This window comes from Platichthys flesus, chromosome 14 (assembly GCF_949316205.1).
Source record: "Platichthys flesus chromosome 14, fPlaFle2.1, whole genome shotgun sequence".
Taxonomy (NCBI): domain Eukaryota; kingdom Metazoa; phylum Chordata; class Actinopteri; order Pleuronectiformes; family Pleuronectidae; genus Platichthys; species Platichthys flesus.
Window position 1 is genome coordinate 8,729,419 of NC_084958.1, and position 20,283 is coordinate 8,749,701.

Sequence of the window (20,283 nt, forward strand, 5' to 3'; positions counted from 1 at the left end):
GAGAAAATGTAATAATTTCATTCCATTAATATGCAAAGTGTTCACCAATGCACTGAATGCTTTTCAGCTGCGGCACAAATTTGGGCAAGTGAAAGGGAGCATATTCAACTTTGGCCAATTGGCAACAAGGAAGTCATGCTACATCAGAGGGATGGAGCTTTTTTTCTAGTTTCCTGATGTGCTAGAAGCTGAAATTAATGTAGGATTATTCAATGTGTGTTGACTGAACAAACTGGTTGAGTGCCCACTATTCACTTGTTGTATAATGTATTGTTCCAACTTTTCTAATAGAATCATTTCAATCAGAATTATTTTTAAAGACCACACAAAATCTTTTGTTAGAGCAGCATGGTGGAAATTAAGTGTCAGTAACAATGGGCAGATGTCAAGAACACAATAAATATCCTTAACATTTGACATTTAGAAACTTACACAACTTTTGCACAAGAGATTTATATGAAGGTCGAAATGTCTGAAGCAATATTTGACTGAACTGAAAAATATCCACTCTTGTTGCAGCACTGCTTTAACATAGAGTAGATGGGATCTTCTTTGCTCCTTAGTGGAATCAAAGTAAACCACAGGAAATTGAGAGTTTTCATCTGGGAGCCTCTTCAACACAGAGAGCTCTGAGGCTACAGCAACATGTGTCATGACTCCCTGTGAATAAGAAAGTGGGATGCACTTTCCTCCAACATGTTTTATATGTTAATCTTAAACTTCAGTGCGGACAAACTGAAGTCAGCCAGTTGGATGCGACCTCAAAAGATGATGTCAGTTGAGAAAGTGACATGTGTTTCAAATCTTCAACCCTGTGTGACAGCCTATAACCTCCCATGTGTCTCATGTAGTTTGAACAAGGTCAGGGAAGTGAAGCTGGACATTTCCCCTGAACATAAATGCAATATTCTTCCCTCTGCATTCAAAATTATCAGGAGCCCAGTATGCAAAACAAAGGCTACTCTACATTTGTTTTCACAAGAGATCTGTGAATTGATTATGCCAGCTCTTAGGTTACCACAGAACAGCTGTTACTTTGCAAGTGCGTCACTGTGGCAAGAAGCTATTTACAATTTGCATACCCTGTGCAAATTCACGACCAAACTTCCACAAAAAAAACCATTGTATAGCTATAAACAAGTCGTCACAGGATCAAGTCCAGGCTATATACCATGCCTTCTGACAACGAATGACAAAATGTGAATAGTGAGAGCAATTTGTAATATTGACCAGCTATTAGGTAACTGAACATGTGAAATGATCTACTCTAATCTAAATAATGGTTTGTGACTCTTTGTAACTGTAGTGAATGTTCTGTGCAGTGTGGAGATGATTATTATTCAAATTGAGTTCACACAGTGCAATGAAATTGTTGATCTGCAGAAGTCTCCCACCAACATCCTAGGGCAGATCTTGACACAGTGAAATGTGTGTTACCAGTTTGAGCTGCACTGTGAGAGCATGGTGCTGATTATGTGTCAACTTTTTAACTTGAAAGTTAAAGATTGCAAGTTCAAATTATGACAAATATATAAATGCCCCTGTGCAGCAAAAAGCACAAATGTGGAACCAACACCAGTCCCATCATCAGAGAATAGTTTAAATGATTAAATCTAAAGATTAGATACATGCATGCATAACCTTTGCAGCAAATGCATTGCTTGCATATATACATTTAAAAATATATAGGTTCCATTTCCCTACCTTGTTGGAGGCCATGTCACTGACAGAGCGGTAGGTCTGGATGGTCTCCAACTGGTCCAGACACCAGTCGAGCTCCTCCATTGTCTCCATAGCCAGCTTCTGGTAGGACTCATCTGCCAACAGACACATGGACACGTAATCAGGCCCGAGTGGATCCATGTCCATGGCAGAACCCCCCGACACAATGCATGTAGGTCCGAGGGTCCCGGAGTGGCTCGATCGTACAGAGGACTGGCCGGCGGGACATCCGGTAGTCGCAGAGGAAGAGGGGGAAGTGTGCACACAAAGCTCCTTCATCTTGTTCCGTTCCACCACCTCAGAAAGTTCACAGAAGTTGCACTCTGCAGACAAACTGAGGCTAGAGTTACTGTTTGCTCACTCGCCCTCTCTCAGTAGGCTCTTTCTCGCCGTACCCCCTCATTCCCTCACTCCCATGCACTCCGCAAACCCCTTCCCACTCTGTCTGGTTCCCCCACCCCTTCTCAGTTTCTCTCTTGACTGCTAATACACCCTCTATGTACCATGAACGAGTGGCTCACGAACCAGGCGGTCTGCTGCCTCCTGCTGTTGATGTGTCTGGGCCCCCCGCCCCCCCCCCCCCCTCCCATTCAAACATATACAACCGGTGTGTACAGTGAGGTACAGTGACACAACCCCAATGCAGGAGTTTGGTGAAACAGAACCATCTGGCTTAGCTTTTTTATACTGTGCAGATTCACTGAGTTATGTCTATGATTACTGATAGAATGAAACTACAGGAAGAGTTTAGACAGGAAGAGGAGGCAGAGACAACAACCTGCTGTAGCGTATTTGACGCACTTTGTCAACTCACTCCACTCCCGATGACTTCCTTTCTGAAACCGGCAGACCACTTCAAGGCTGTACTGTGCTGAGCTGCAGCAGCAGCTCAAGCCACACAACCACGCTTCACAAACTCTCTCTCCTCTCTCAACCTCTCGGAGGGAGAAAAAAAAAATTATATCAAACACCAAGCCCAGTGTTTGCACATGCAACGCGAGAGGCAAACTTTGAATCAGTGAAATTGGGGGGAGAACAGGCCGGGGTCTCCTGTGTGCCAAAGAAACCAAAGCACTTCCTCTCTGGCCCTGAATTTGCACAAAACATGGAGTGGAATTACTGAATGGCGGGAGAGACTGCTGAGGACAATCGTAGCTGTCATTCAGTGAACCGGTGGTGTCGTTAGCGGACGTGTCTCACACGTGGTGGGCTGACAAAGTATCAGAAGAAGAAAAAAATAAGATGATAAAACATGAGCTAGCTAATTAAGAAACATCATATTCCAATATGCAGAGTGTTGATTCGACACATTTCTGCCTGGAGGGAGCAAACACTCACGCATCTGGATCTCCCCGTCTCCCGTGCTCTATGGAAAAGACTGATCTCGACTTCATAGGGCTTCACACATGGAAGAAATTTACCCCATATGCTTAGCACAACAGGACAGCCAGCGTGCTGCTCACCAATTTACGTCAATATAGTGGTTCAAAGCACTTCAAAGGCCCGTGATGGTGCACAGACTCTGAACCACCAGTGTTTGACAAAGAGCCTCACTGAGATCTCAAACAGAACAGTATATGTGCAGTTCAGGAAACCACCCTTCATTGAAAAGGTATCAGAACAACATGACGACTCTTCCAAATAACACAGGAAAGTCTAGGTTCTGCTGTTTGACTTCGACTGTGGTTTTTAGGAATCATGCCGCTAGCTCCTCAAATTACAAGAGGAAGACTGCAAGCGCAAGCCACGTTCCTCAGGTCAGAGCAGTTTTCCTTTATTTGAGATCCAGGTTCAAGGATTCAAAGAACTCTTGGCTCTAATATACGACTGGACGCCAAGTTCCGCGGTCCTAACTATTCACAGGAACCACTGGCATCCGAGCCATGTAAAAATCAGTGACGCAGATCAAAAAGTACAACATTAAAGCAGCTCACGCACAAGGTGGTGAGCTGTTGAAACTGGGTATATACCCATGTGCGGCCGTCTTGAGCCATAGGAGCGGGAGGTGTTGCCAAGAAGGTGGGACCACATCCTGCACTCGTTTCCCTCCGATGAGGGCTTAAAGAGACATTGGACATTTTACCAGTGCAGGCGGTGAACATCAAAGTGTTGGCTCTTTGTATGAACAGGAATTAGGCCCTTTTGAAGCTGGAGGCTAATTCATACGCCGACTCCAGTTCTCGATGGCTGTAAACCACTCCGATGTGGACTGCAGAACAAAGGTTTACCGGCTCCTCAAGATCACTGAGGCAGAATTGCCCTCATTCATCTCTTGGGATTCAGTTAGACCTGGAGCCACACGTCACTTACCTGACTCGTGTAATAATCAGATTTGAGAGTGGGAGTTGTGACTACAACAAGGACATGTGCACACAATAGAAGTAGATTGGACTGCTGAGGCCGTCATCAGCTCTGCTCCATCGTGAATACAGTGCTGCATGAGCTGGCACACATTTCCTGATGTCACCAGTCAAAGGTGGCGTGACAAACTTTCAGTCTGAGAAAACCTGCTCCCAGACAGAGTGCGAGGTACTTTTCCAGCCTGTTTTTCAGTTAAAGTCTACTTTTTTCTTCCCTCAGTCGCTCCTAATGCTTTGGCCATATGCTGGAGGCTGCCCAGAGGACAACAGACCTCAGTGTGCAGACAGACCCCGTCTGCCTCCCCTCTCTCCCCCCTCTCGCTCCATCTTTCTCCCACTATAGGGCCACAAACCGACCTCTGTGAGAGCCATCAACTGCACTAACGACCAGGGCCGAGCTCAAACACCCGCAGCCCCCTCACCACCTCCATTCCCGCCCAAGACACCTTCCACTCACATCCAGCTCACACTGCTGCTCTCTGTGCTCTCAGCCCTCCCCCCCACAAACCCTGATTCTCTTGCTGTCTGGGGGAAGCTTGGTGAGAAGAACTGTTCTGTCTCATCTATTATACCACCTACTGATGAGCTACAGCCAGTGACAGATGAAGTATTTACTTAAGTAAAGTAATAGTACCACAACAAAAAATATTTGATTATAAGAAATACCCTGCATTCAAAAATGTTCATAAGTAATATAGAAAATGTAGTTACAGTATTAAAAGTATTCATTGAGAATGGTCCTTCTTGGAGATGTTATATTTGTGTAGACATTATTTTGGGTTTTTTAGTAGAGCCTGACTGCTATGGACTTTTTGGAGCTGTTAACCAACATTAGTTTACGGTTACTAAACATTTGGCCGTCAATATAAAAAAATTATAATCTGGCAATGATTCCTAAGATGTTGTGATAAAACCCTTTAGAAAAATAAATATAAGCGAGGCTTGACATCTTACAGTTTTACCATTAACTTAATTATAAATAACTATAAATAAATAAAAATTCAAATAGAACCAAATACTTAGAACTTGAAGTAACAAATTTTTTCCGAAAATCATACACATATGTTTCCTGTATTCTAGAAGATAAAGTTTACACAACAGCAAATATAAACTCTGATACCGGACTCATGTTGGTTGATTTTATTGGCCGAACGATAAATCGGTTGGGCTCTAGGTTTTATAACAAATGCATTATTATATAAGAAGCAAAACTGGAACAGGTCAGGAGGATTCTAATCGTAATAATAATCATTACAATTTCAATAGGGCGTCACACTGTCAGTGCTCGGGCCCTAATTATCTCCTCCAATGTTATTATGTTTTCATTGTTGTCTGTCTGGTAAGAAGCATTACACTGAAACTGCTTGACGAATTCTTTTGAAACATGTTGGAAGAATGGGGCCAAGGAAGAACCAGAACTTAGCAGGATCCAGGATTTCAGTTCTAAATAGGATATTTTTGTGAACTTCTCAAGAAATAATGCTTAAATCTTTAAGAAATCAGGCTTGCGTACTAAGAGGCATAGCCCATCAGGCTCTTGGAGTGCTATTCTAGATACTGTATGCACTGTTAAACTAGCCACTAGGTGGTGAATTAAACAAAGTGTCTTTCAAATGAAAGACACTTTGCGTGGGACCTTTCATTTGAAAGGTCCCACGCTTTTGTGCAATGCGATATTTTGTTTGTAAAATCCAAAATCTGTACAAGTATATGTACTACTATATGTAATATGTCACTCAATGACGAATACGGCTCGAGTCATGTTTATTCCCACTAATTGAACTCGTCAGGGAGTAAAACAACCACTTACAACAAAGGGTCGATGAATACCACTGCAGTCACCAGCGTCAGTTCGGGTGTAAACACCCCCGAGCTATCTGCATGTGCGCAAACACAACGCATTCCTCTTGTTGACCTCCCCACATCATGAAGGAGAAGAGTGCACACTCCGACACTGATACGTGCCTGTGCTCACGGCTGCGTTTGTTTGACTTTGCGCTGCACACAGGGTGGTTGAATGAATCACCGGTGTATCAGCCCCCCCCAACCTACGTCAACTTATTCAGGTTTTTCAGAGTAGAGATGCATGAAAATAAATCGACACTAGAGACAAAGAGGGAAAGAAAGAAACGTTTCAACACAGTCACACTTTGTGGAAAAATACGGCAAGACTGGAAATATTTGAATCAGTGACTTGCTTACAACAAATGTAACGGGGTGCTCTTAACTCTTAAGGTGCTGTATACTGCACCATTTGAATATATTATATATATGATGTTACATATGTGTAAGAGCAGTGACATCACATACAGTAAATAACAGCTAAGATCCAGCTTGGATCCTGAGTTTTCCAAAATCGAAACATCTGTTGTGGTCATTTCTTTAAGAAAGTATGCAAATAGTACTTTCAATCAATATTTCTTGAAACCATTACTGACATAGGTAAAAGTAGATCTAACATTATACAGATTATTTTGCAGTTTATTAAACATTTTCCTTAAATGTTAATAGTATGTAGGTAACATGATGTTGTACTTTTATTTATTTAGAATGATTCAATAAAAAGTATTGTGCTACTGTATGAGACAGAATTCAATACTATGCTACATGATAAGATCTTTATCTGTCCCACTGTTTTCCTATGAAGTGTCACTTCTCCAGAACTAAACTCTGGTGAACCTCTGTTGTGTTGGACATTTAGAGTCAGTCCAACCCCGAAACCACATTATCACCAGTTGTCTTTTCTCACAAACATCTCTCAGTCCTGATTATGACTCTTCATAGTTTATAATTGTGGCATAATCTCCTCACCTATCAAAACAAAAGGCTTTTCGCAGTTATCCAACCACACAAATTCTGACACACACCTCATTACGGCCTGTGAGACAGTTCCTGCACAATGCACCATGGAGCTTTGCTGGCATGGGCCAACTGGAGGGATGGGCCCGCAGCGAGATTTATGACTGTGCTGACGTCAATGACATAATTCAAATACTTAACCAGGCTGCACGCATCCAGCCCTGCAGATCTTCTCCTCTGCCGCCAGCATGGAAAACCTGACATGGATTCCTGCTGCGGAGCTGAGTGACTGTCTCAGACTGGAGCGGAGCGGACGACTCAGACTGAAAATGTCAGGTCAAATTAGTTCTGGCTGCCAGTGTGTGGCCAGCTGTCCGTCTGTGTGTCCATCCATCCGTCTGTTGATTCATTATTACCCTGCACGCAAGTAGGGGATTTCCCCCCCTCCCGCCCCTGTCTGTGTGTGTGTCTACAAAACTAACTCAACAATGCATGGAAAGATTTTCTCCAAATTGGTGGGAATATTATAAGGGAGGGTATCTCATGAAGATAAACTTTTTGAGGTGATGTGTCAAAGGTCAATGTCTTCAAAAACATCCTCTGACATTTTCCAACGGATCTGCTTAGATAATAAGACTGGAAAGACAAGCTACTACTTATATTGAAAAAGATGCCCATAAAGGACTTCATGAAGAACTCACTAAAGAATTTTTTCCACTGGCCCAAAAAAAATCCCTGACATATGACTTTTATCTACAATGGGAATAGACACAATCAGCATTCACTCCTGGGTTATCTATTAAATGGTTTAATTAGCTGTGGTCGGCAGAAATGGAAAAAGACACTCTGGTGAATGCACTCACTTGGCAAGAGAACGAGGTGAGCGAGCTTCTCAGTTTTCGATGTGTTTGTGACATGGAACATGAAGTGCCGGGTGAAAAGACAGAAAGGCAAACTCCTCTGCTGGCTCTGGGAAAGGAGTTAATGGCCTATTTTGAGGGGGTATATGAAGTCTGACAATTTGATCCTGCACACTTCAACAGCGGATTTTCTCTATCATATATAAATATACAAATGAGCTTAAGCTTACTGAGTTGGAAATGAATCTAGGATAATATGGCAGCAATGATGTCATCATGACATGGATGCTTTAATGAAACATTAACTTTTTCAACATGTAAGGTTGTTTACTATAACTCATCATTTACCATTCAACTGAATACACAATGCCATGATCATGGTGAAATGGCATTATTGTTCTGCGATAAAATAAATGCATCTCCTCTCTGAGGTGTTTCATTTTAAAAGTGTGGGAATCAGGACAGCAGGTGACTGTATTTAAAAAACCTGTATCACATACAAATCCTATTAGGTTTAAATACAATTAAACTTTGCTTGTCTTGACACCACAATGTTAAAAGAGAGCAAATACTAAGGTGTTTAATCATATATATTGGATCATGCTGTTGATGCAGGACTGATCAACTATAAAGTGTGGACGTGCACAGTTCACGGCTTAAGTGGGCCGGGCCACTCCCTGTTTAAAATTCTTGACTGAGCTGCCCCACTGCAGTTGTTACCCAAGGTATCACCAAATGAAGTTGCAACATCGAAGATAACAAAAAATGAGGATGCCAAGCGATGTCCATTGCCCCGTGTCATGTGAAACTGCTTTTACGTCAGAGAAAGACAGTTGTGTTTACCCTGGGACTGGAGTCTGATGTGGACACATTGTGTTACAAGTTCAGTGTGAGTCTTTTGTGTGATCGTTGTGATTCTCTGTAAATAAAAAACCTCAACAATGCTCAGTTAGGCTCGTTTACACGATGTTGTGCAATAATGGGTTATTTTCTTTTTCATGTTAAAGCAGGGGTCCCTCACAATTTCTGTGCACATCCCTGGCATAAAGTGTCTGCAAAGCTAAACCGCTAAAGTTAAGTATTTTAATCGTAGTACAATTCATTTTTACTGGAATACAGGAAGCTGAGGCAGGTTTGGTTGCAATAGTTTCACCTGAGATAACAGGCCGGTGCACTTCTTTGCACACGCACACGCACACGCACACGCACACGCACACGCACACGCACACGCACACGCACACGCACACACACACAAGAAACACAAACTATGACTGCAACACTCCTGGCCTGATTTAAATGCGATCACATCAGATTGAATGTCAGCCTAGAGCAGATTACGGGAACTGACACATGCTTTTCTTTTTCTTTTGTGCTGTCGGAACCTGTTTTGAACGAGCTCTTTCTTCACTACTCTTTATTACTTCTCTCCCAGGACATGTTTGCAAAATGAGACAATAGACGAGTGAGCATTTCTCATTGTGCTGGGCTCCACACCCTGAGCAGTGTACGCACAGAGTCACGTGTCTTTTTGCCAATTAGGGAATTAACAAACATATCCATATAAGGTAAAAGACACTACCACTTGACACTAATAAAAACAAACAGTGGCTCTCTCAGTGAAGTCTGACAAAGTGTTGCTTGAACAAAATGCACTGCATTAAAAACACATGTAAAATGCAACATTATGTCCTCACAAACTTAAATCAATTTAACATATTGTAATTTTCAACATTACTTATTATAATTGCTGAAATTATGATGAATTAATACTGTTCATTCAGTTCCGTAATCAATTATTGGATATAATATGGTTGACCTAAAAACATACTGTACATGGTTGAGTCTCTATAAAGTGAATCAACAAAACAATAAAGCCTTTAATGGTTGAAAAAGATTTAATTAATTTCTAGCGGAGAGTTAAAAGGGAAAGTTGGTGATCTTTCTTACGTCTGGTGAATAAAGATCTACAGTCTTGCAGCCGTTTAGCTTAGTTTAGCATAAAGACAGACACCAGGCAAAGTTAAACAGGCTCTATCTAGATGTAACACAATCAGTCGACCCCCCCTCTTAAAGGGGACTGGAATTACCACCATACATCTGTTTCCAGGCTCATATGAAGTCACAGTGACCTTTGAGCACTTCAAAATCAAATCAGTTCGTCTTTGAGTGCATGAGAACGTTTGAAACAAATTTGAAAAAATTCCCTTTAGGTGTTCCTGAGATATTTGGTTCACAAGAATGGGACGGGAGGACCCACTGTCGTTGGCGTGGGGGCATACAAATCATCAAAAACAAATTAATAGTTTTATGGCCCTGTAAAGTAGCTGACAGTACAAAACTAACTCATCATTCCTAATCTTCTGCGTTTGTTCAAACTCATTTTCCAACCATCACAAGGATCTTTTTGACAGGTCAACATCAGAGGACCAACAAAGACCAACAACCACTCACAGCTACGTGCAATTTCATTCTTTGTTTCCTTTAGAGAGAGCCAGACAAGCTAGCTCCTGTTCTGTGTCCAATCGTATTGCTCCTTCAGATTGAAGTAGCATGGGTCTAAGTTTTGGTGAGACAACTTTTTAACATTGAACCATGGAACATTTAATACAGCTCAGGTTAAACAAACCCAATTAGTTCGTGCTCCCATTTCAAATGTAAATCTGCCACTTTCGATTCGATTCGAGCCTGGTAGTTATCTTAAATCAAAAAAACGTGTAACATTATACTACAAGACTTTACCTACACGTCTAATAGAAGACTACTTGTTTATGTCCTACTAAGTTAAAAGTGAAGAATTGTACTCCTATCTTACATGTCTGGTAAATAGAGATCTACAGCCTTGCAGCCTTTTAGCTTAGCTTAGCATATATAGAAACCAGGGGAAAGCATAAAAAATGTAATTCATTGGCCTCTCAATGTGCCTGCATTGTTGAGGCGTTAGTATTATTGTTATTTCTGCTACTGGTGAGGTTAGTAATAATAATAATAATAAAACATTTTGTCTTGTTATCTTTGTGTGTTAAAGCACCTTGAATCTACTATGTTGTATTTAAAGTGCTCAATAACTAAAGATGAAGCCGAACTGCGTTACAATCTGAATGTAACGCAGTCTGTCTACCAGTCAACTAGAATGAGGATTTGTTTTTCTCAATTTTTCTTTGCAGAGTCAAATTATAGAGAACGAGAAGGATCTCTCTGGCCCGCAGCGCTGCCTGAAACATTAGTGTCTCCAGGTCCGGGCAAAGGGAACATTCACTCAAAGAACAGGATCAGGTTTCGACTACCCTTCCTTGCTCAAAGACTAACCGTTTACCCAACCATCTGTGACGATCTTACAGCTAATGACATTGTTAACTGATACAGATTATTTACGACTCCCAACAGCGAAGACGTCACAATCAAGAATATTCTTCAAAAGGGCCATTTATCAGGCGTAATATAGAGCAAAGCCTGTAATCTGAATCAGTCTGGAAAGAGTATGTCCTTTGTTGAGCTGCCTGTCTCAAGGGACCGCCGCTGTGTGATGGGGCCAAGACGGTTTGTGTGCGGAAAACTGCAAAGTCACATGAGGAAAAGTAAAATACACGTTATTGGAGTAAAGAAGTTTACTATTGTACACAGGCTGCACTGACGCACTTGACGCTGAGCTGATTTCTATTATGACCCCCCCTCCAACACACATACAGCCGTCTTTGCTTCTCATGCACTTTCACCCAGTGACTGTTTATTTCATCTGACTTCCTGCTTGTCCCGGATGGCATCTGATTATAAAGAAAAACTGTGACGTTTGCCTCTGACCTTTGGTGTCTTTTCTTTCTCTCCTTACTCACTCAACCTGTTTAATCTTTTACTCTTTCTTGACACAACTACATCCCCATCACCAGGAATTCACAGAACCCTGATTTCTGACGTGTTTCACTCGCTGTGTCCTGCTCAAATCCCTTTACAGGGATTGTCAAAGATTCAAAGGGATCTTTCACATCTATGCTGAGCTGGCGCCCAGAAAGACGCAGGTACTGTGTCTTTTTCCACCACTGGGAGTAATAATGGCTCACTGAAAACACAGATGCAAAACAGGAAAAATCTGTTCTCCTTTTTCCTGCCCAGAAACGAGACAGAGAGCAGCACAGAGAAGGACACGAGGGCTTCTTGTTATATTGTTAATTGTTGTACTCCTCCTGAACATTGGGAACAATCACCATTATGTAGTGGCAGGTGTACTGTCTTGATGACTGCGTTGCTCTGTGGTGACACAGGAGTTGCGCGGCGTGGATCGTCGCGTAGAGGTTTCAAACAGATTAAAAACTGAATTAATCACGTTTGTTTCCCTCATTTTATCTACCCCCATGCGTCACGATGGAAACCAATAGCAGCACGGCTTCGCTCATCAGCGATGACTTTGGGGAAGGTCAAGGTTTGTGAGAAGTGTGGAGGAGGAAGGACAATGAGGGACTCACACTTACTTGTCTTTCCTGCCGCGGGACGCCCCCAGCAGCCCATATGTGCTGATAGGATGTGGAGAGCGGCCGTGTGCAGGCTGTGCTGACGTAAATGGGGCTTGCAGAAGCAGAGTAGCAGGAACTAATATCCCAACCACCCTCCCTCCTCTTCTTCTCTTTCTCTTATCCACTTCCTCCTTCAAATCTACCTGATCTGAGTACAAACCATTCAATCTTTTTCTCAGGCTCTCACCCTCTTTTAGCTGTCCACAATCTATTAGATCAGATGAACCTGCTGCTACTTTTGAGTCTCGTCCTAAAACTGACTCTTTAAATCTATATACCACTACTATATAAGATGGTATATGCATTTCCTAAATTATGATGCATATGTTTTGTAATGACTCATTGACCATGCATATTTAAATCTGTCCTTGTTTGCTTGAAGATTACAAAAACAACAATAACAAAAGTAATTATCAAAATTATCGTTAATAATATTCACTTATATTATATTCCTGACGTGTTGTTGTGTCAGACACTGATGTTTTGTTTCCTGTTCCAAAAACTCAAAATTTGATATTATATCTTGTTTTAATATATTGTGTGCAAAATGCATACTTTGACTGAGCATGTTGATTGAAAACATAAACACAACTATTCATCTACTGTTCAAGTGTGAGAACAGGAAGCCACTGTACGCTGCTGTGAATATTGTTGATTACTGTGGAGATAAACGTCACATGCAAGTGAAATTTCTATCTCTTGTTTTTTTTTTTTCATAAAACTGCACGTACTGTGAATACCACAACAGGAAAACACTGATTGGAGCGTATTTATTTTTGTATCATTATCTCTTAAATCTTAAGCTCATCTCATTGTCCTCCTCTTGCAGCCGATCTTGACATTTGAGGTCTAGGAAATGAAACAAACAACTACCACAGTAAAACGATTGCACAACTGGAGTGTGCGCATGCACGTTCCAGTTTTTCACATTTCCCAGAATCATAGGCTCTATTGCGGGTGTATTTATTCTCCCCTCATCATATAGTGGAGGGCTTGAGGCTGAACTCACCTGACAGACAGACTTTGGTGACAGACGGCTGATTTGCAGCAGGAGACCTCCTGAATCCAAAGAGAAACAAGTCACAAACGATTCAAACCAGATGTGTAACAGATGTTTGCATCAATTTATTCTACTAATGTGATTTGGTTTCTGTAAGAAATACTGAATAGATGCTCTGTCTCTCTGCATGGGACAAGTCAGATTTTCAACTGACACTGCGTGACACTGTTTCGTCTAATTAACTCTCAGCTCACGGTGACCAGTCTTTCCTAAGTTTCTTTGACTGTTTCCACCTGTGGCACAGACCTGATGCATGTGCAGCCACAGGACTGTCCCATTACAGAGATCAGAGGGAGCTCTCATAGCAACAGAATGAGATGAGGTAACTTCGTCAGGCAAATAGAAATTGTCACTGTGTCCAGTTCAGGATTTCCAGTGACAGTGCAGCAAACCAGACTCTCCACTGGTTTGGGTCCACAGCGCTGGGGGAGATTCTGATGAACTGGCGCCCCCAAGTGTGGGATGTAGGTATCTTGAACTGTGGCATCTAAAAATGTTCTTTTTAAATGATTATTTTTTGCAAAGGATTTAGACCAGCACACATAAAATAAACAAATATGGCTCCTAGTATAAAAGCCTTTTTCCATAGCTGAAAAGAGCCTGTAGTCACAAAGCGCACAACGTTACACAATGAGATGTCTTACTTATGGGATGCACATTGTACATTTGTCAAAGTGGTGAAGTTGTTCCTGACGGTCCGAAGGCTTGCTAGAACCTAAAAAAAAAACAAAAAAACATTATAATAATGACAAGAAGAAGCCATACGAGGAGTTGAACACGGTAGAGAAGAAATATGAGGAATATTTAACTATATAAACAGGAAGATCAGTATAAGACTATTGTAGGAGGGTCGAGAGAAAATACACACTGATAATGTCACTAATATTTATTAATTTGGGGTGCATTCAATGCAGTCTTTTCCTCTCACAATAACGGTGGTACAGTAAGTTGTAAGAAGGTAAGAACCCTAAGATGCTGTAATCATTAGAGAGCAATCTAAAAAAAATCAACCACACACATAAATATACTATCATTAATGATTGTTTGGAAAAATAATTTGAGTGAACACAGAAGGTTTTGGGTAATGAGTCTAAAATGACCTTTGCCATTGAAAAACAGCCCATGCCATGTCTACTACAGGCCACCAGAGGGCAGGGAAGGTAATCCTGACTGAGCACGGAAGTTCATTAGGGCCCCAGCACCGAATGGTGAGAGGCCCTTTTGAAATTGTAAGGATTCATCTTATTATTATTGTTGTTACGAAACTGAATTGGCTTTTGAGGGCTTTAACAGGCTGAACTTCTTACCAAACTTTGTAGAAAATTAGAAAGTGGTGAACATGTACGTATTCTGGAGTAATTTGAAAAATGGGTGTGGCAAAATGGCTCAACAGCGGCCCCTGGAACCAGCCCTTAGGTTTCCCCTTGACTGATCTTCACACAAATCGGAACACAGGTGTATCGTGACCATAAAAAAAAGTATAGGGGGATTGTGAAAAAAACGCAACAGGAAGCCCACCACTTTCAATTTAGTGGCCATTTTGGCCGTATTCCACAGTTTTACTTTGAAGTACGTGTCCAATGGCTTTCATCAGATCAACTTCAACTTAGGGTTTGATAAACGGCATCAAAACAGGAGGTCCTGTATCTCAGACATACATGGCCCAATCGAGTCCAAACTAGACATGTGAGACAAGAGTCCCGGTCTGATGACATTTAAACAGAAATTATTACTTGAAATCACAGCGCCCCCTGGTGGCAACAGGAAATGTCTTTTTGCATGTCTTACACTTGGATGTATACCACATAATCCTCTGACCTCAACCATGTAAAACTGTATCAAATGGGTCTCAAAACATTGATAATGTAGGCATAAGATTACTGTGACTTTTCATCAAATGCCATATAAAAAGGAGTGGCATTAAAGTTCTTCAACTCGTCGTGAAACAAAAAATTGCTTTAACTTCAGTGTTCATGGTTCTCTCACTCAAACTGCATGTGTGTATTAAAATCCCCCCCTTGAAGATATTCATATGGTTTTAAGGCTGTGTGACCGTGTGACCGTGGCGTCAAAGTTTGATTACACGTCATCAAAACACAAGCTTCTGTATCTAAGACATGGTCTGGTCCAATCAAGTCCAAACTAGACATACAACGTTGCCCTAGTTTGTGTAGGCAGCAAAAAATTGCGCTAAATGGTGTTCGATTTGCCATGCATTCACACTCTGCGTGTCAATATATTTGGCCAATCAGATGAAGCCCTGCTACTCTAGATGATAAATTAAAGAAATTCATATCATTGACAGGTATTTATGTCAATGAATTATTGTCAAAAGAATTGAGAAAACAGATTATTTGAAAAACAGAGATATGACGGAGCCTCAAATCTCGCTCTGCTTCCTCAACTTTGGAAATTTCAAGGGATCTCGATTGTCCTGCGTCAGATTCATCATTATGACAAACTTGTGCTTGTCTATCTATAGTTTATAGGCCAAATTTTGGTCCAATACCATAATTATGAGGACATTTTGGCTGTTCCTCACAAATACAAAGGACTTTTTGAAGGTTAAGAATTGGTTTTAATGTTAGGGTTAAGGTTACGTTTAGGTTAAGACTCCTAAGATCACACACGTTTAATATTAAAGATAAAAGATATTTTGAATGTTCTATATATCGAAGGCTCGTGCTCTTTGATCTAAAAGGTTCCATTGATAGGTCCTTTTATAGCAAAATAAGATGAAGGGGATAACATTCTACTTATGTAGAAATCTGTCCAGAATAATTCTAACTTTCTATTACAAACAAATAGATCAAACCAGCGATGGAAGGTTTTTTTCAACAAAACGTGGGGGCTATTCCAAACCCAGCAACGATTCTGCAGAACTCTATGGGTATGACTCAACAAATAAGCTACCTCATAGACCTGCTGGCCAAGGAGAATGCCTACCATAGAACAGAGTACCACTGGAGGATCCAACTGAGCCAAGAGTTGGAGGAGCACAAACGAGAGCTGTTTCGACAGAAAAAGCTGAAGGAAAGGATCATTAACAGAGAAAATAAAACAGAGCAAGAGCTGGAGCAGTTACAAAGGTACAGCAATGCAAACGAGGAGAAGTTCAACACTGAACTCCAGGAGGAGAAGAGGATGAAGAACTCTCTCCAAGAAGAGCTGGAGAATCTCAAAGCTTCTTACGACGAGGTCTGCCAAAGTCAAGCAACCAATCAGGAGAATTTCAACACCGAGCTCCAGGAGGAGAAGAGGTTGAAGAACTCTCTCAAAGAAGAGCTGGAGAATCTCAAAGCTTCTTATCACGAGGTCTGCCAAAGTTATACAACCAACCAGGAGGAGTTCAACGGCAATCTCCAGGAGGAGAAGATGAAGAAGAACCTTCTCCAAGAAGAGCTTAAAAATCTCAAAGCTTCTCATCACGAGATCTGCCAAAGTCATGCAACCACCCAGGAGAAGTTCGACACCGAGCTCCAGGAGGAAAAGAAGAAGAAGAACATTCTCCAAGAGGAGCGGAAAAATCTCCAAGTTTCTCATAACGAGGTCTGCCAAAGTCATACAACCACCCAGGAGAAGTTGAAAACCGAGCTCCAGGAGGAGAAGATTAAGAAGAACCTTCTCCAAGAACAGCTGGAGAAGCTCAAAGCTTCTTATCTCAAGGTCTGTCAAATACATGAAAACAACCAGGAGAAGTTGAAAACTGAGCTCCAGGAGGAAAAGAAGAAGAACAACGCTCTCCAAGAAGAGCTGAAAAATTTCAAAGCTCCTCATCACGAGGTCTGCCAAAGTCATGCAACCACCCAGGAGAAGTTCGACACCAAGCTCCAGGAGGAAAAGAAGAAGAAGAACATTCTCCAAGAGGAGCTGAAAAATCTCCAAGTTTCTCATAATGAGGTCTGCCAAAGTCATACAACCACCCAGGAGAAGTTGAAAACCGAGCTCCAGGAGGAGAAGATTAAGAAGAACCTTCTCCAAGGACAGCTGGAGAAGCTCAAAGCTTCTTATGTCAAGGTCTGTCAAAGACATGAAAACAACCAGGAGAAGTTGAAAACTGAGCTCCAGGAGGAAAAGAAGAAGAACAACGATCTCCAAGAAGAGCTGAAAAATCTCGAAGCTTCTTGTCATGAGGTCTGCCAAAGTCTTGCCTCCAATCAAGAGAATGTCAACACCGAGCTCCAGGAGGAGAAGAAGATGAAGAACAGTCTCCAAGAAGAGCTGGAGAAACTCAAAGCTTCTTATCACGAGTTCTGCCAAAGTCAAGCAACCAATCAGGAGAATTTCAACACCGAGCTCCAGGAGGAGAAGAGGTTGAAGAACTCTCTCAAAGAAGAGCTGGAGAATCTCAAAGCTTCTTATCACAAGGTCTGCCAAAGTTATACAACCAACCAGGAGGAGTTCAACGGCAATCTCCAGGAGGAGAAGAAGAAGAAGAACCTTCTCCAAGAAGAGCTGAAAAATCTCAAAGCTTCTCATCACGAGATCTGCCAAAGTCATGCAACCACCCAGGAGAAGTTCGACACCGAGCTCCAGGAGGAAAAGAAGAAGAAGAACATTCTCCAAGAGGAGCTGAAAAATCTCCAAGTTTCTCATAACGAGGTCTGCCAAAGTCATACAACCACCCAGGAGAAGTTGAAAACCGAGCTCCAGGAGGGGAAGATTAAGAAGAACCTTCTCCAAGGACAGCTGGAGAAGCTCAAAGATTCTTATCTCAAGGTCTGTCAAAGACATGAAAACAACCAGGAGAAGTTGAAAACTGAGCTCCAGGAGGAGAAGAAGAAGAATAACAATTTACAAGAGGATCTGGAGAAGTTCAGGGTTACTTAAGATGAGGTCTTCCAATGATAGACCTCATTCCTTTTGTTTCCAGAACTGAGCTCACTGAGGAAGAGGTTCTCTCCAATGTTCTCCCTGATCCCAAACCCAAGGAGACGGGGCTGCCTGAGAAGACACAGAACCCAAAGAATGCTTCATTGTGGTAGAGAGTCCGCAACATTGTGGGGTTGTGGAGGAGGCGGAAGAAGTCAGTGGCGCCAACATCCCCCAGCAACTGAGCTGACTTTACCTTCTTCACCTGCTCTGTGGACTGTCAAGGTTAATGGAGGGATTTACAATTTGATTTCAAAACATCATAAAAAATAATGATGTCTTCACAATGATAGTATCGCACCAAATAAAAAGATGAAAAACTAAATGACTTGCACGTGTTATAAGATAAGATGTAGATTAATTTCTCCTCCATGGAGGAAATTCACAAATGACACAGCAGCACAAAGTGTATCAGATACATCCTCCTGCAGAGCCGGAGAACGGTTCCAGATGTACACATGCAAGAGTCATGGAACCACAGTTTAGGCCTGTGCATGCACCATCAGTTTGGTTCTCTTGGTTTTCCAGGTATGCATATGTAAGACTCTATATATATCTCATTTTATTCTCTTCTATAAAATGTTTGTGGAGAATGATTTTTTTTAACAATATATATACATTTTATTAAGATTGCACAGCCATATCCCACCATAAAATACATTAATCAGCTGTATGCCTGCACACAAGCAAATATACAGGCACTATAACTATATAGATATAGATAGGGACCCTAACCCTAACCCTATTTATACAGATTTTGTGTGTTTTTCAAGGAAACATAAACTTGAAGAATTTGTGTTGACCTTTGTTTAGGCACAGCCATGGAAGTCTGAGTGGAAATATAGAGTGCTACTTAAAGCTGTTCACTATGCCACCAGTATATTTATTTGTCTGTGATGGAGTGCTGGAATTAATATTCTGCCTTGATGATGTTAGAATGAATACTAGATGCTTCAGTTCAGTTCAGTTAACTTCTCTTAGTGGGTTTGGAACTTGTGCATGCGTAGGTCTAAATTGGTGGAGAACAGGGGCTCTCCATCTCTGCAGGTCGATGTCAGTAAAGAAAGTAGCAGCTCAAGTGGAAATATAGTAAGACCAAAAATATGAGTAAATATACAAATATATCCAAAAGTAGGGATAATTCTATAAATACACAAGGCTATTTAAAAAAAAGAAAGCCAATACAGAGATGGGATCAGAGTCGTGTTCATGTGCAATTTTTCCATTCTTTGGGCCCGAGGTGCGGTGGGACGATCCTCTTAAAGGTGACATTAAAAACACCGGTCCGAAGTCGTTTGCAGCACCGGGACGCTCCGTCCTGGGCACAGGGACGATGCAGGATATCTTCCAGATCTTGGGCAGCCTCAGCGCGAGGTTGTTTAGATGTAGAAACACACCTGACCACTGCTCCACACACACCTTGAAGACCTTGGGGTCCATGTTGTCCGGACCTCTAGTCTTTTTCATCTTAGTTTTGGTGAGCTGTCAGCTCACCTGGCTGGTCTATATTTTCGGGGTAGTTTGGGGTGTGTTTGGGGACAGACTGGGGGAGGTGACAGTAACTACGATGGCGGCTGAAAACCACAGATATTGTTCGTCCATCTTGTTGTTGAGTCATACCCCATGACGAATAAAGGGAAACGGGACCTGTATCTCCATCTTATCTCTATCCTCATATTTTCTCACCATCCTTGCTGCTTGTGATCCCTGTCTCCTAACTTCCCCGATAGCAGATTCGACACAAAGACGGCCGGCACGAAAATCAAGACTGGCACTTTCTACACAAATTCTCACCGAAATAAGAACAGAGGATGATAAACTGAAATATTATGATTAGGGCCCGAGCACCAAACACTGGGAGGCCCTATTGAAATTTTAAGATTTTTCTAGTCATGCTCAATAAGTGATGAAACTTTTCAGGAAATTCAAGGTCTATGGATATTTTAGTAATATGAATTGGGTGTGGCAAAATGGCTCAACAGCGCCCCCTGGAACCAGCCTCTAGGTTTCCCTATGACCGATCTTCACCAAAATCGGAACACAGGTGTATCGCGACCAGTCATTGAAAAAAGTCTCAAGGTGCATTATGAAAAACACCACAGGAA

General features: G+C 41.7%; 1 protein-coding gene across 2 annotated transcripts in view; it reads right to left on the bottom strand.

Moving 5' to 3' along the window:
* LOC133967970 (cAMP-specific 3',5'-cyclic phosphodiesterase 4B-like) overlaps window positions 1-20,283 on the bottom strand; it is a 52,814-nt gene that overhangs the window by 11,906 nt on the left and 20,625 nt on the right. For both annotated transcript variants that reach the window (XM_062403706.1, XM_062403707.1), the window contains 3 exons: window positions 13,951-14,021; window positions 13,256-13,305; window positions 1,705-1,817 (listed from right to left, as the gene is read on the bottom strand). In XM_062403706.1, the coding sequence (XP_062259690.1) occupies window positions 1,705-1,817; window positions 13,256-13,305; window positions 13,951-14,021 (234 nt within the window). The remainder of the gene's footprint in view (window positions 1-1,704; window positions 1,818-13,255; window positions 13,306-13,950; window positions 14,022-20,283) is intronic.